Source organism: Lycium barbarum, chromosome 10 (assembly GCF_019175385.1).
Source record: "Lycium barbarum isolate Lr01 chromosome 10, ASM1917538v2, whole genome shotgun sequence".
In the NCBI taxonomy this organism is placed as follows: domain Eukaryota; kingdom Viridiplantae; phylum Streptophyta; class Magnoliopsida; order Solanales; family Solanaceae; genus Lycium; species Lycium barbarum.
Window position 1 is genome coordinate 102,212,748 of NC_083346.1, and position 16,003 is coordinate 102,228,750.

The 16,003-nt window shown below is 36.4% G+C and overlaps 1 protein-coding gene and 1 pseudogene across 1 annotated transcript; both read right to left on the minus strand.

Moving 5' to 3' along the window:
- Positions 1–4,737: 4,737 nt before the first annotated feature.
- LOC132613211 (S-adenosylmethionine decarboxylase proenzyme-like) lies at positions 4,738–10,197 on the minus strand (annotated as a pseudogene).
- Positions 10,198–13,155: 2,958 nt separating this feature from the next.
- LOC132613212 (uncharacterized) lies at positions 13,156–13,596 on the minus strand. Its single transcript, XM_060327254.1, has one exon. The coding sequence runs from the start codon at positions 13,594–13,596 to the stop codon at positions 13,156–13,158; it is 441 nt and encodes a 146-aa protein (XP_060183237.1).
- Positions 13,597–16,003: the final 2,407 nt, after the last annotated feature.

Consider the following 16,003-nt stretch of genomic DNA (forward strand, 5'->3'; position numbering starts at 1 on the left):
AAAATATTTTCCAAACACACTCTCCTATGGGTTGGTATGAAGGAACATGTTTTCCAGGAAAATAAGTAAGTTTTCTTACTTATTTTCTTGTGCTGGGTACATAAGCAAAAAACATTATCCTAAAATTATTCATATATAATCTAGACAAATATTATGAGGGTTTGGTTTGGTGGTGGGGGCGGGGGTGGGTTAATGTGGAGGTATGGGGTGGGAATGGGTGTGTGGGGGTGGTGGTGGGGGTGGGGGTAGGAGTGGGGGTGAAGATCAGGTACGTTCGAGGATGAGGGAGGAAACAATCAATGTGGACTTGTGCAACTTGTTTTCCCTATTTCCATTAGGGAAGACATTTCTTTCATTTTTAAGGCTCTAATTTTTCTAAAGAAAATGTTTTTAAAAAATATTAACCAACAGAACATGAGAAAATTGAAAAATATTTTTGAGAAAATATTTTCCTTCATACCGAACACTAATATTTTTCAAAAACTGTTTACTTCTTACCGCATGCATCTTATATGTAGTTTCTTTTTCTTTTCATCAACTACTAACATGCAACTTTCTTCACGTACCTAACAAGAATCTCAAGTAAAGTTGACCAGTTTGTGCTTTTCCCCATCTCTATTTGTACAATTTACTTTTGGCATGCACTGGTATCTGCAACCTAGTAATATTATTATTTGGAGAGGTTAAAATTTACTTGAATACTATTTCTTAAATGTTATAATTAAGAAAATATTGTGATGTATGGTAGTAGTATTTTTTATATAATTTCTAAATATACTAAATTTTTTAAGAATTGTTATTTAATTTCACAGACTGAAGTTAAATTCTTTTGATTCTCATGACTATCAATTTTTGTTGACTCCCCTTGTGTCCACTTCCTACCTGTCACATCTAATTGATTCTTTACCACTAATTAATTTTATTTAACTTCTCTTTTGAGACATTAGCGCAGAAAAGGGGAAGAATCACCACGAGGACAAAGAGATGCTTCAATTAAAATGCAATTAAGGAAGAACAAACTGACAAACAACATTTGCTACAAAATCTAACAAGTAAATCCATAGATTAATCGTCATTAATAACTATATCTAATCAACTTTTTGGAGATACATTGCTGGCATCCAACATGTGAACCTAGCCAAATAAGGTGCTATATATGAGGTAGACATTGAAGCACTATCAACATCTTTGATAAAAGGGGATCTTAATGACCCTTGATCAAGATCTTTTAGATTATCATTTTTATTAAAATAAAATAAAATTAAGGAAACACTATCTTTAAATAATACATTCCAGCTTGTAGATGGAGTAGAGTTAGCATACTAGAAATAACATGATGATTTTGATTTCCCCGAGAAGAGGGGATTTAGCATTATTAACACAAGAGCCACTCCCTGCAAATGTATGAATGACTTAAAGTATTCATGATAAAATATAGAATTCGATTGGGTATGTCAAATTGAGAGAATTGAACACAAATATGACAACCATTTTGATCCCAATTTGAGCAATTCAAGTGGAAATATTTGGTAGTAAGTGTTAAATGTAACGTTCTATGTTGAAGCCACTATTGATTCAATTATACAAAACACATATTTCCCTTGTTGTTTCCCTTTTTGATAGATCAACATTCACTCAGTGGTAGATTTAGAATTTAGATGATGTGGGCTCTGAGTTGAGAGTGTTGACCCCGAAGAATTTATCTAACTCTAATTTTACTGTCTTGTTTGGACATGATTTGAAATTAGTGATATGAAATCAGGTTGATTTGAAATTGAAATTTTGTTTGGACATGCAATCTGAATTTTTTAAGTTGTATTTTTTCTCATAAACATGAAAACTCCACAATATTTGAAAACTACCAAAGCTTTCCCAACTCTTATACAATTTTACCAAATGAGCAAATCATATTTCATAAATAAGGTATCAAAATATCCTAAGGCACTCCATTAATAAATTACATATCTCCATATTTCATTTATAAATAAATGCTCGCGATTACTTGCTATTAAAAACTTTCACATACACATAATTTTACAAAGACCCACTTTCAAAAAATTAATAATAGTATTAACTAGCTATGCTTTACTATAATCATTCCACATGGGATAATCAATCTCTTCATGTCGAGCATGACTCTTTTTTTTACAGAAAATAAAATGATGGGTCTTTTTTTTTTTTTTTTTTTAACAAAATATAAACTTATGGGTCAAATTTTACATTTTAAAAAATTTGAAATCATGATTTGAAATTCCACACCCTACTTTTTGGAGAATTTGATATTTGAAATCATGATATGAAGTTGAAATTTTGTGCAAATTTCATAAATAAACGCTAATTTGAAATCATTTTTTTGTGCGGATTGCCCATCAAAAGCACTGGTAGTTAATTTTTGTCCTCAAATTGGTGGTCTTTAATTTTTGTCCCTCAAATTGGTGGTCTTTAATTTTTGTCCTTCGCATAATACCCTAAGGTTCTGGGTTCGAAGCCCAGCTTAGTAAAAAAAAAAAAAAAGAAGGAATTTCGCAAGGCAGAGTTTTGCATGCAAAATACTACCTGCAGGTAGAGTTTTGCATTCAAAATTCTGCCTGAGGCTTAACTTTGGTCTGAATAGGCCTAACTTTGCTACAAAACTCTTCATTGCGATTTTTTTTTTTAACTGAGTCGGGGTTCGAACCCCAAATCTCATGTTATTAGGCGAAGGACAAAAATTAAAAACCACCAATTTGAGGGACAAAAATTAAAGACCATTGCCTTTGAAGGGTAATCGTGCAAATGACCCATTTGAAATCATGTTGCATGGCCAAACGCCTACTTATTTTCACGCGAGAGAAACTACACAGCCCAACAAGCTCAAAAGATCAATACATTTTGGATTATTTTCAACCTTTATATGGCAAAAAAAATTCACATATACATGCATAGTTCGCGCAAAAAATAATGAGTTTGATCAGTTGAACCCACAATATCCGTTCTAGATTCGTCTTTGCAGTTGGCTCGACTCAAATTCATGATCTTTCTTCTGTTTTGGGTATATAGTTACTAGTTGAAAAAACAGCAAGTCTGACCCAAACCATAGTTGGATTTAACATACTCATGCTCACCAGGGCCAACTAGGTCTTTCACTTGGATGTGAATTGTGATAACGCTAAGCCTTTATCAAGTATATTAAAGTTTCCTGGATAACGCTTTCAAATGTACATTTTGCACAAATGATCTTACAATATTCATGATTTACTCTTAGTATGAAAATTCTAAGGAATTCTTTTCTAATTTTTACTACACTCGATTTGTATCCCCCGTTAGAAAAAAATTCATCTGACATGACATTTACGTTCTACTTGGACACACTTCTATATTAGGTGAAACACGGATTGCTAAAAATCTAAAAAAAATCTAAAAACAAATGTGTATTGATCGGTGGTGTCCAAATCAACTTGTCTTTGCTAAATACTTGGGAATGGGCAGCAGTAACTTGGCAGAAGCAAAGGCTATAATCTATGGCTTACAATGGTGTATTTCACACAGTTTTCAAAATATTGTTCTAGAAAGTGATTCCCTGATCATTGTTAACATGATAAAGGGCAAAAGTAACACAGCTTGGCAGCTTCAAGATGCAATAAATGATATCAATTGAATGATCTCTCAGACTTCCAACATAGTTTGGTACTGTTATAGGGAGGCAAATCAAGTTGTCGATGCTCTAGCCAAATGGAGCATTAAGGATCAGGAAAAACAGTATTATGATGCTAAAGATTTTCCAAAACAGGCTGGTGGTGCTTACTATCTGGATTTTCAAGAGATAGTCTCCATAAGATATAAAGAAAGAAAGAACATGCTTATTTAAAGAGTCTTTTGGGAGTTTTTTCTTCTTTTATCTTAAATTTTTCTCCCTTAAACTAGACTAAGGAAAACTTCTCTATTATTCTTTAACCTCTATTTTTTTTTTCTTTTGTGATGAAATAAAAGGCAGCACATCCTTAAGGTGTAAATTACATTTTTAAAAAATCAACTTGTGCACCTCGATTAATCCACTGTAGGGTTTGGATGCAACTTATGCACCGGGCAACCTGTCTAGTCCACAAGTACAGGTTGAAAGGTTAATCCTTCCCACCAAGGTTGGAGGGGATGAGTTTAGAACAAGTGTTGCAACTGAGATTCAAACCTGAGATTTTCACTTTGTTACTTCCATGCCTCATCTCCTAAGACATTCCTTCAGGACAAAAAGATACTTGCATATATATGTTATGTGTGTGCAGAATCGCTATCATAAAACACGAAAGTCGATATAACTAGAGACTAGTTTCTTAACTACCGCATTTTGCAGTTGAAATTTAGGTATGATCTGGTTTTCACAAGATCAACTTGTGAAAGATGAGAGCTACTACAGAGCTTATTGAGAAAGCATTTCCTCAGTGTTCACAAAAGTCCAATTTTTGAAACGTGGGTTGGTTTCTAAATGAACTTCCACAGCTATAAATCGCAAAATAGCTCCTCAATCTAGGAACTTCAATAGAAAAATTAATCTCTCGGTCCAAGTAGATTCATCTCTTTGGTCTAATATTAACTACCTTACAATTTAAACTTGTAGAATAACCATCTGTCTTTTGGTTTTTGTACAAATAATTTGTAATGCAACAAATATGTACCTTTGTAGGCTGCACAAAACCTAAAACAACACACAAGATATTTGATACAATCTTCAGTGAGCACACACCTAGATAACGACAATTTCCATTAGGGTCAATCGACAATTAAGAACAAACAATATTACAAAAGACCATATGACCTCTGATACAACACCATAAAGCCAGACTTGGTTCACAATATACACACTAGCTTACAAATCCAAAAGGACAGACTATGTGGACTGTCAAGTCATTATTCAGAGAAACCAGGAACGATACCACAATCAAACACTAGAAAACCTTCACAAATGACACGTTAACAACCCCTACAAAGATTCGAGCTAAAATTGATTATTGCTCTTATACAGTTCGAACTATCTATGGAGCATTGGGCATCAAAATTTGGGCTCCTACCCCCACAAGTTGAAGTTTCTATCTCGATCAGATCCTTTCTGAACTCACATATGACCGCTTATCAAAGAGAAGCTTTTTCCTAGACTTAAAGTGGCAAGTCTATTGTTGTGTTTCGGAATTAGGGAAAACAAAGCTTCAAGAAGTAGAAGCTTCCTGGAAAAGCTTCGAACAAAGAGGTTGGGCTGTTCACTTAAACAGAACCATTCCTTCTCTTCTTCTTTACAACACCCGTTCAAAGTAGACTCGAGAGATCAATTGAAGTCCTAGTGAACTTGTCATAAACAATGGAACCATCCTTACCAAATTCTTCTGAGATCCACTCAGCAAGCAAGTACCCCTTAATATCCAGAGAGAAAATATGCTGCAGTAACTCGCAAACAACATCAGCATGCAAAGCAATAGAAAACTCGTTTGGCTGGAGACATGCCAGCACCCTCTCAATCAGAAAAACCTAGACTTGTGAATTTCAGATCATAACCAACTTCTTTGAAACAGCCTCTTGCAGAAATGCAAGGTAAGGCTGCGTACAATAGACCCTTGTGGTCCGGCCCTTCCTCGGACCCTGCGCATAGCGGGAGCTTAGTGCACCGGGCTGCCCTTTAACCAACTGCTTTGAAACTAGCGTAACTAAAATCATCTTCTGGTGTAACATGAATAGAAGAAAAGAGCAGCTCCTTCAATAGAATTCATGGAATAACCACAGGGATCAAACTCGAACCACATCTATCAGAGTACCTTCCATTTTTTACTTTAATAGAGAGGCTGTCAGCCAAATTAGTATGGGCGGGATTCAGAGAAATAGCTTTGGTACTACAAGTTTTGATGATTATCTTATAAGGATAAACGAAGAGAGTCGACTCAGAGAGGACATAGGAGTCAACATACTTGTTTGAGAGTGAATCAAATATGGTGCACTCAGCTGGTCCCAGGATCTCATCCAACTGTGCTTTTGACAGATATCGTCATCCTTTTCATTCAGGATCAGCAAAAAGGCCAGGTTAAAAAAAAATGAAATCTCAAGTCTCTTCTCGTAACCTTCAAAACCAATTATAGAGAATGGCAAGGCCATATCAAAAACAAAAAACACTCACGGTCGCAAATGATTCTTTAGGGACAGTATTCATAGTTGAGCAGAGCAGAAATCGACATGAATATAACCAGAACAGACCTCCAAAATGGATGGATGCTTCATTTCATCATTCATCCCCCTGAACTATCCGAATATGAATTCAGAAGACCAAGTTAAATTCAACAACAACAACATGCCGAGTATAATCTCACATGGTGATGCGTGTGTGAAAAAATAGTTTCACATAAATGTGAAATAATATTTTTTGTAAAGTTCCACATTCGTCAATGTCAAATCTTGCCATGAAAATGGCTAATTGGCTATCTAAAAGTCAAACCATAGGAAATAATGTCAAAAGTACAAAGGAAGTAATGTGAAAACTATATTTAGAAAAGCTCAGGAGACTTATAAGGTGTGTTCTGCTTACAGATCCGCTTTCATCCTTTCATAACTAGAACAGTTTAATTTTTCTGATTTTCAGGTTCTAAATTTCGTCTTTGTATGGGATTTAGTGAAATTCTATGGTCTCCACTTTCACAATTCGCCCAGTAGCTACCTTTATAAATGTCAACTTTGAGAAAAAGCTTCAAAGGACATCCTGACACTTCTAACCTGTCACGACCCATTTTAGGATCGCACCGGCACCTATCCTTCCCACCTCGGTAGGCGAACCCTCAACTCAACAAAACAAATATTTAGAAATAAAGGACGTAATTTAATAATCTTTCAAGAATTATAATAAACGAAAACTAGAAGCCAACCAATACATTTAAACGAAATAGCGGAAGTGTTTACAACAATTTAATACATACACCGACTCAATTCCCCATGACCTGATCTAGACTAGTATAAGAGCGACTAGGGTTAAACCAGAATACCACAATAATTCTATGACCCAACCTCCATCTCGGAATGGGAAAGGATGGAGGTCTTCAAGATAGGCACCGTGCATCTTCCGGAAAACTCCAACAATCATTGACCTGAAAAACTCTACACCCCAAAAGGGATGTAGCAATAGTAGTATCAGTACAACACTAGTAATGGTAGGCATCATAGGCCGACAATGGTTAGAAGAACATATCAATAAAAGAGTTCACAAATAAGCATGGTAAGTAAACTAGGTCAACAGTGCGCATTACCTACCGCTCGTCGCAACAACAAGACTCTTATTCTCACCAACTCATCTAACATACAATAGATAATTTACCTTCAAGTGTCACAGGTCAACTACCATTACACTATTCAATTTTAGTATCGGGAAGTCAACTCGTCATTCTGATATTCATTATTCGCCTAAATTTAGGAGGCCAAAATATACCTGTCACGACCCAAACCCCGCGGGCCGTGACTAGTGCCCGAATTGGGCACCCGAACACAATCACAAATCCGAGCGGCAAACAGATGACTTATACCGTTACAAATATCAAACGCTGCCTCAGATTATATCAAACACATCCAGGTATATAACAGAAGCCGACAAGGCGGTGTTTCAAATTTACAAGATTTTCAAAGAAAATTTCGGCAGAGTTTCCTTTGTTTTTCGGACTATCCAAAATAACCCTGTACACAGCAAATACCAACAAAGGCCACACAGTGCCAACAAAACAACATATACATGTGCGAGCCGACAAGGCTGCCATAACGAAAGAGATCATATGGACATAACTGTACAGTAGTAGGCACACACAGCCACAAATAAGTCTACAGACCTCTAAACAGACCAAACGAATCATATGGCGAAACAGGGCCCCGCCGTACCCATTAACGAATATATACAACATAGATAACGAACAAAGTATATACCAAAAGTGTATGCTCTGAAATGAGAAGAGCACTCCAAACAGCTGAAGGGGATATCCTAAACTGGGGGATCACCGAACTGCGCGTCTGTACCTGCGGGCATGAAACGCAGCCCCCGAAGAAAGGGGGTCAGTACGAAATATGTACTGAGTATGCAAAGCAGAATGTACAGAAAGCCAATCTGAGACATAACGAAATGGGAGTATCAAACATAAGTGCAAATCCAATCTTATCAAATGATTTAGTTTCAAATATGTGAGTCATGCATAGGGTACAGAAGAATATGGTCGCCCGCCTGTCGATGGCGCCATAAACACAGCATAACACCAGAAAGATTTCAAATCTCCGTATCCCCGTCACATATCACATCACAACATAACGCCATATACAACACATCACCAAACATAAGTGGAACCCGACCCTCATTAGCGAGTAGCTCGGAGAACCATAACACAGCATAACTCCGGAGTATATCAAAATGCGCACGATAACAGAACCGGCCCGGGACTCGGCGAAACGAATAACAGAATGCACGAATAGAGTCGTGAGCAGTCATATGCATAAAATCATTATCATAAATTCAAACATAAGTAAAATGATCATATTTGGAAATCGAAATAATAGTCTTAACAAATTCTTTCAAAAGTTTCCGAATTTCATAAAGGAAAGTCGCGGGGCCCACGGATGGTTATTTACCCGAGTCGGGCTCGCCTATAGAAAACATACATATCACATGCCATATAGGCTCCTACAAAAGTATTGAGGTAATCCGAGCATTTATGTGCAAGAAATGGCATTTAAGAATTACGAAAAATCCTTAAAGTGAAACCTTTCTATACAAAGTTCAGAAAGCGATTATTTCAAAGACGTGAAGGTTCATACTTTTATCAAATCATGCATAAGAGTGCCAAAGAATACATATGGATCATATCATGCTCGGATTTCGAATCATAGGAATTTCCTTAAGGCTTTAATCTAGCCTATGTAAAACTAAGACATGCCAAAAAGAAAGGAGGTTGCTTTACATACCTCGAACGCACTTCCAAGCTAGCCAATCTAAAGCTACTCCAAATCTACGCCTCGGGCTCCCCAAGGTCTACAATACGCCAACGAATACCAAACATTAGTTAAGGCACTTAAGCCATTCTTTCCAAGTAACCATTAAATTCTACAGAAAATTCGGCAGCATTTCCCCTGTAAATGGGCCTTCCCGAGAATTTGTCTCGCTCAAAATCAACAACAACAACCACAATAACCAACCTAGTACATTGATAACCAATTCGAAAGGCAAAACAACATTAATAGCTTTCTTTTACATCTTTCAACAACTTTCCAAATATTCGTTTCGACGGCTTGCATACAAGCCACATTATCGCTCATACATTCGATTATTAACCCAAACCCATACTAACAACATTCAAGAACATTCTAAACAATTCACATAATATTTCCAACGATCCGAAAAATTTTCCACTGTTGGCCAAAAACAGTCTCCTTTAGCTGAGCAGCCCTCTTTTCATTTTCCCTCATTTTCAAGTCATGTTTTGCGTCACAATCCACAATATAACGATATGATTTTCATAAAATATACAAATTACGTCAACGCACAATGACTCTCCAATCAGCCCGCACAATCTTAATATTAATCTTAAGTCATTTAAAGCTCATTTCCAAACTAGAATTCATATCGACGATAAGCGATATTAACTCATCCTTCGTCACGCATTAGAGGCTATATACACGGCTAATCCACACATACATATATATGTTGATGATTTTTATTCTCTTCCCCACTCTACAACAAATCTAACATGATATAAGAATTAATTCATCAATTCAATCACAACACCCATTTACACAATCACACCCACACTACACGGCTAGCACACCCATCACACAACCCACTTCCAACATTTCATATTTCATGATTTTTATCCATTTTAGCATACTACAATATGAATAAAATGTCCACAACACAATAAACAAGATCAAACTTACCTTTCTTCTTCAACTCCACAAAGGGGTTAGGGTTTGTAATCTCTTAAATGAATGACTTGATCGCTCCAACAATGCTTCCACATTACTTAGGGACCTCTAAATAGTTGATTTATACCAAGGAAAAAATTTTGGGGTGGCTTGATTTGGATTTGGTTTTCTTGGTTTCTTGGCCGAGAATGGTTGTTGAAGTTGTCTTCAACTTCTTGATAGTTTGCTTAGTGTAAATGAAAGAAGATGACTTGAAAGTCATCTTTTAAGTCCCACTAAATTTTGTCCATGTGTCCTTGGGCCCACACATGTGTTGGACCAATTAAATTTGGCCACACAATGTGGGGACCCCTTTAAATTCACACGGCCACATGGCCCTTTTTGCACAAGATTTTTAAGTCCCAATTTTATGAATTGTGGTCCCAATTTTCCCTGAGTGTTCAATGCCATCAATTTCATATATAACTTGTGTCTCAAAATAAAATCAAATGGTCAAAAGTCCCGACTTCAAATCCCGGAATAATCTTGGCCTTAAATTATCATAGTTAATCCGGGTTGTTCTAATGTATAAAAATACGGGACGTAACAATACCACTGAGCCAACCTAAATCGACAAAAATAATTCAAGATCATGGCCTATGATTATAGCAATTAAGCCCAACTGTGTCAAATCTCACTACATCAAATCCGAACTCGTATATCACGACTAGGACACAAGAACATCACGAGAAAACCACAAGAATATCCTAACAATATCACAAGAAGTTAAGGGTACAATGCAATGCAATAATGTATGGAAATGGATGCAATGCATATGCTGTGTACACATGTAATCCGATGATGGAACATCACATCTCAGCAACACAACCCATGGGGGACCCGCGAAGTCCATGTACCTTACGATTCCGGCAACAGCCTCGACAACCGCTACCTCACGATTTCGGCAACAACCTCGGCAATCGCTACGTACAACCTCAATTTCGGGACAACCATGGGATATCGGTCCTCATGTTAATCTCCTCCAACTGATCCCAGCTCATAACAACGTTTCCTCAAGTATTATCAATGTATCAACAGTATATCACGAAGGATGAGAATGCGTGCAATGTTTGAGTTCAATGTCAATAATCAAATCAATATCACAAGTACCACACATGGGCACACCAACAATATCATGAAAAGGCTACACAATAAGCCATAATAGAACACTATCCTCGTATCAAACGTCAACAAGTAAGATCCTACAATATCATAATCAAGATATATCAATGGTCTCCAATGACCAACACGGACAAAATCACAATAACAATATCACCTCATTCCTTTACTGCTTAACGACATCAATACATGATAAATACGCTTCCTACTTGTAAAGTCATCACTAAACATCCAGTCTAGAATCATTTCACGTTCTTTGGCACATTATACGGGAACTCCTCATCAATGGGACATAGTAAACTAAGTACCGAACAACTAATCTTCCAAGTCACATAAAGTCCACCAATACTCAAGGGAAAACTAACACATGAACCTAGGGAATCTACAGGCCACAAGCCCGAACACACAAATCACATAGCAGTACCATCCTCAGAATTCCATCCCAAACACCAAACTCCCATACATGCATTCTCCGTTTCATTTAATACACAGATATGTAAGTCTAACCGGAGTATACCAAAAAGGAAGCCGTAACCTACCTTAGGGCCGAGCAGGTGCCGCGAACATCCGTTGATCTTTAATTCGTTCATCACGTCGTAATCCGTACGAAGGAACTTGAGACAATCATGAGACCCAAGAATATGAATCACCATTAGAGCACTTATAAGAGATTCCATATTGATAAAGAAAGTTTGGGAATTTGGACTACCTCTAGATTTTCTAGGCCTTCATTACCAAATGAACTCTTTTTCTAGTCATAATTAATGCTAAGTGATTACTTCCTTAACACCATGTTTAATACTAACCATAAAGAGTTATTGCTAGATCAAGTTGGCAATTTTATCTCTTTCCTTTAGAAAACCCATTTTCGATATCAACGGAAGAACCCACTTACTAGTTGGGGAAGGTAAGAGAAATCTAATTTAATAATCATTCTAGTTTTAACAACAAGAGAGATTAGATCTACGTAATCCATATTAAAACATGCTAACCATTCTTCCCACCTAAGTTCATGAATTTGGTAACATCCATTTTCTTGTTTTTGTAGTTTCTAGATGAGGGACTTTAAGAAGAATCACTAATGTGAAGAAATGAATGGAGGAATTTAAAAGGATTACCTTTCCCAAGAAGATATCAATTTAGGCTTCACAAAAACTCCAAGGGCAGCTGAACTTTCTAGAGTTGTGAGAAATGAGGTCAAATCCCCAAATGACACTTTAATAGTGAAAAATCACTGCTCGTCACCGCTGCTGCGATTTAAATCGCCGCTTCAGCGGTACCACTTCTACGCCCAAGGCACCGTTGGGGCGGTCCTTGAGGAAATCAGCTACACCGTTCCTACGATGTACACACCCAGTGGCGGAGCCACATAGAGCCGAGGATGTTCATCCGAACCCCCTCGGCGGAAAAAAAATACTATTTTTACAAGGTTAAATTTTTTTTTTTTTTTATATATATATATATAGTAGCTATTGAACCCCCTTAGGCTTCTTCGTATGTTTACTTTTTTATATTTTGAACCCCCTAGACGGAAATCCTAGCTCCGCCACTGTACACACCGCTACTGCACCACTGCTGGGGCGACATCATGGACATTGTAGCGGTACCACTGGGCCCGGTGGCCCAGATCCGATATTTATACGCAACTCGCACGATTGTCCGATCAAGTTAATGATTTTTCAGAAGTGTAACAGGACCAAGGATGTTTCAAGGAGTCAAAGTCGCGAATTTTCCGGAATCACGGTAACGACGAAACGGTTGTTACATAACCAAACCAACATCTAGAGGAGTCAAACATGCTACAACTTATAGTATGAGCTGCTAGATAACATACTAAATGACAAAACTGCAATAAAGAAAATGGTTAGTCCATGATCCAACAGGTCGTGCTAGCTTAAAGAAGGATAAAAAATCAAGTTGCTTAGTCCAAGACTCAACTGCACTTTGTTGTTCAGTCATCACCCATACCTCGTAGTGGTTCGCATTTATACCATTCCCAGAATAGATTATCATAGAAAGACAACCCTTTAGTACCACAAGTTTCTGGATAGTGAGGTTAGTGACAATATCAGGATTGGGCAGCATAATTTTTCCGAAGACTTAGTTATACAAATCAAAAGAAATAATTATATCCAGTCCATTATCATTACTATATGACATCCAATACAAGCAGACATTAAGAGAAATTGCAGACCCACCCTTAGGATATAAACCAGGAAGAACAACACCCATCTCTTGCCAAGAATCCGAATTCAGTGTGTAAACCCAAACCTTAGCGTTACTATCGTTCCTACTAGATGATGGAACCTTGACAACCTTGTAATCGTCAGTCTCAGGGACAAAACCAAGCATTATATATGGGAAGAAAAGATAAGAATAAAAGGAGTCACAATCAGGGGATTCAAGGAATCTATACTTTCTGGTTGCAAGATTCCACGAGATAATTCTGGTAACTCCTATTGAAATGAACACACAACAAGTTGTTGCAAGTAGGGGTGGACATGATACAGTATTTGAAACTTTGATGTGGTAATATCGCATTTTGGTTTCTAAAAATACTATACCATATTACCACTAACATGCAGTGGCGGAGCCACACTATGCGGAGGGTGTTCATCCGAACCCCTCGGCAGAAAAAATACTGTTTTTACAAGGTTAAAATTATTTTTTATGTATATATAGTAGATGTTGAACCCCCTTAGGCTTCTTCGTATGTTTACTTTTTTATGTTTTGAACCCCTCGGCGGAAATCCTGGCTCCGCCACTGTTAACATACCAAATTAATTCGATATGGTTCAGTAGTTTTAAGTTCAATTTCGGTATTTTGCGGTACGGTAAATCGGTAACTATAGTTTGTTCGACTTCAACTTACATATACTCATATCGTAGAGAATAATGACTTCGACTATTTAAGAAACGTCTCAATTATATCTTACTAACACATTACACATGTATAAATATTCAAAAGAAAGTACAAGCAATCCCTATCCTAAATCAATTACACAAAAAAGACATTTTAATCAAGATAGAATAGTCAAAGTTACAACATCTAAAAAATTAGTTTCGTACTAATAGTAGTTTATATATTTGTTAGTATTATAATATTACTATATATATATATATATATATATATATATATATATATATATAACTATATACTTCTGTATAGTATTTGGTATTTCGATATTTTCTTTATAAATATTGAGTACCTTTCTGAATACCAAATATTTTTAAAATGCATACCAAATACCATACTACCGAAATAGCGGTATAAAAAATTTCGGTGTCGATATTGTAATCAGTATATAACATACCATGCCCATCCTAGTTGCAAGATGCAACAATCCATACCTCATCATTAGGACTAGATGGAAACGGCAAATCAACACTAACAATAGACATCTGCATCATCAAAGTCTCCGATTTTGTACACCTCAATTAAATGCATAGATTGTTTATAAGAACAACGGAAATTTGCAGCTTAAAAGTGCTAGTGGCAACAGATAAAGCTGAAGGACAAGGAAGAATTCAGTGTATTGGCTGTAAAAGAAATGGAAATATAAAAGAAAACAAGTGTCTAGATGTCTCAAAGTATACCTCTTTGTTACTCTACACTTTTTATTTCCTGGATTACTATTAACAGAAATAATACTAAATGGGAAAGTGTCATTTAATTAGACCAAGTAAAAATCCTATCATCATGTCCCATTTACTCGAAAATCCTATAGCAAATATAAGGTACATTTATAAGAATCATGCCTTAAATAGGGAAAGCAATACAGATTTACTGTTAACTCCTAGGAAGAAAATCTAAGAGAAATATTTGACCCTTTGTTAAGATTGTTTATGTAATGTATGAAGAGTCAATTACTGGGCTCAAATTAGTTAGTTAGTTGGATGCTTAGCTGTCATTAGTTAGATGCTTAGCTGTCATTAGCTCATTGTTAGAGTCAGTTAGTTTGTTAGTATTAATGTAGATATTTTGCTTTGATTCTGTGTATGTATATAAACATGTAATGCAGTGGAATCAATCAAGTTTTTCATTTCCCAAATCACCTCTCATTGTTTCATCCCAAATCACCTCTCATTGTTTCATCTCACCTTCACTCTCTCTCACGAAGTAGCTACTAGTTTCATAGTTCAGTAACCTCAATTAATGGAGGTTTAGCTTGTTCAATATAATTTCAACATGGTATCAGAGCATTAGGCATTGTATCTCACTCAAATTTGTTCAATTTCCCAAATCTGAAACCCTAATTTTTTAAAATTTGTTTCTTCGCAAATCGTGTTCATCGCGATTTGAATTTTCTCAAATTATTGTTTATCGCGATCTGAGTTTCTCAATTACTATAGTTACGAATTTGAATTTACTCTTCTCTTCAACAAATTCTGTTCGTCGCGATTTGAACTTCTCAAAATCGTTGTTGTTAAAATCTCAATTTGTTCTTCTTCTCAACATTTTTGTTTACTATCCATACAATTTTGAACAATTGAAAAATGGCACCAAATCCAGACGAGAATCAAAATTGAACTTAGGAATTAGTAGATCCAACTAGTCCTCTATACATAAACCTATCTGAAAATACCGATTTGGCTATAATTCCAGTAACATTCGATGGTACAGGATATAGGTCATGGAGACGAGGTGTGCTTAGGGCACGCTCTGTGAAGAACCAAATAGGCTTCATTAATGGAAAAGTTAAGAAACCAGAGGTTGAATCAAGCACCTACACACAGTGGGAAAGGTGAGATGATATGGTGACGTCTTGGATTTTGAATTCACTCTCAAAAGATTTGAGTGATAGTTTACAGTACATGAATAATGCTAAAGAACTTTGGGAGGAACTCGAGGACAGATACGATCAAGCAAATGGTGCAAAGTTGTATCAACTTCAGCACGAGATTAATGACCTTGAGCAAGGAATATTGGATATCACCGGATACTACA

Coding starts and splice junctions, on each gene's coding strand:
- LOC132613212 (XM_060327254.1), bottom strand. CDS start 13,596: ATGCGATATTACCACATCAAAGTTTCAAATACTGTATCATGTCCACCC.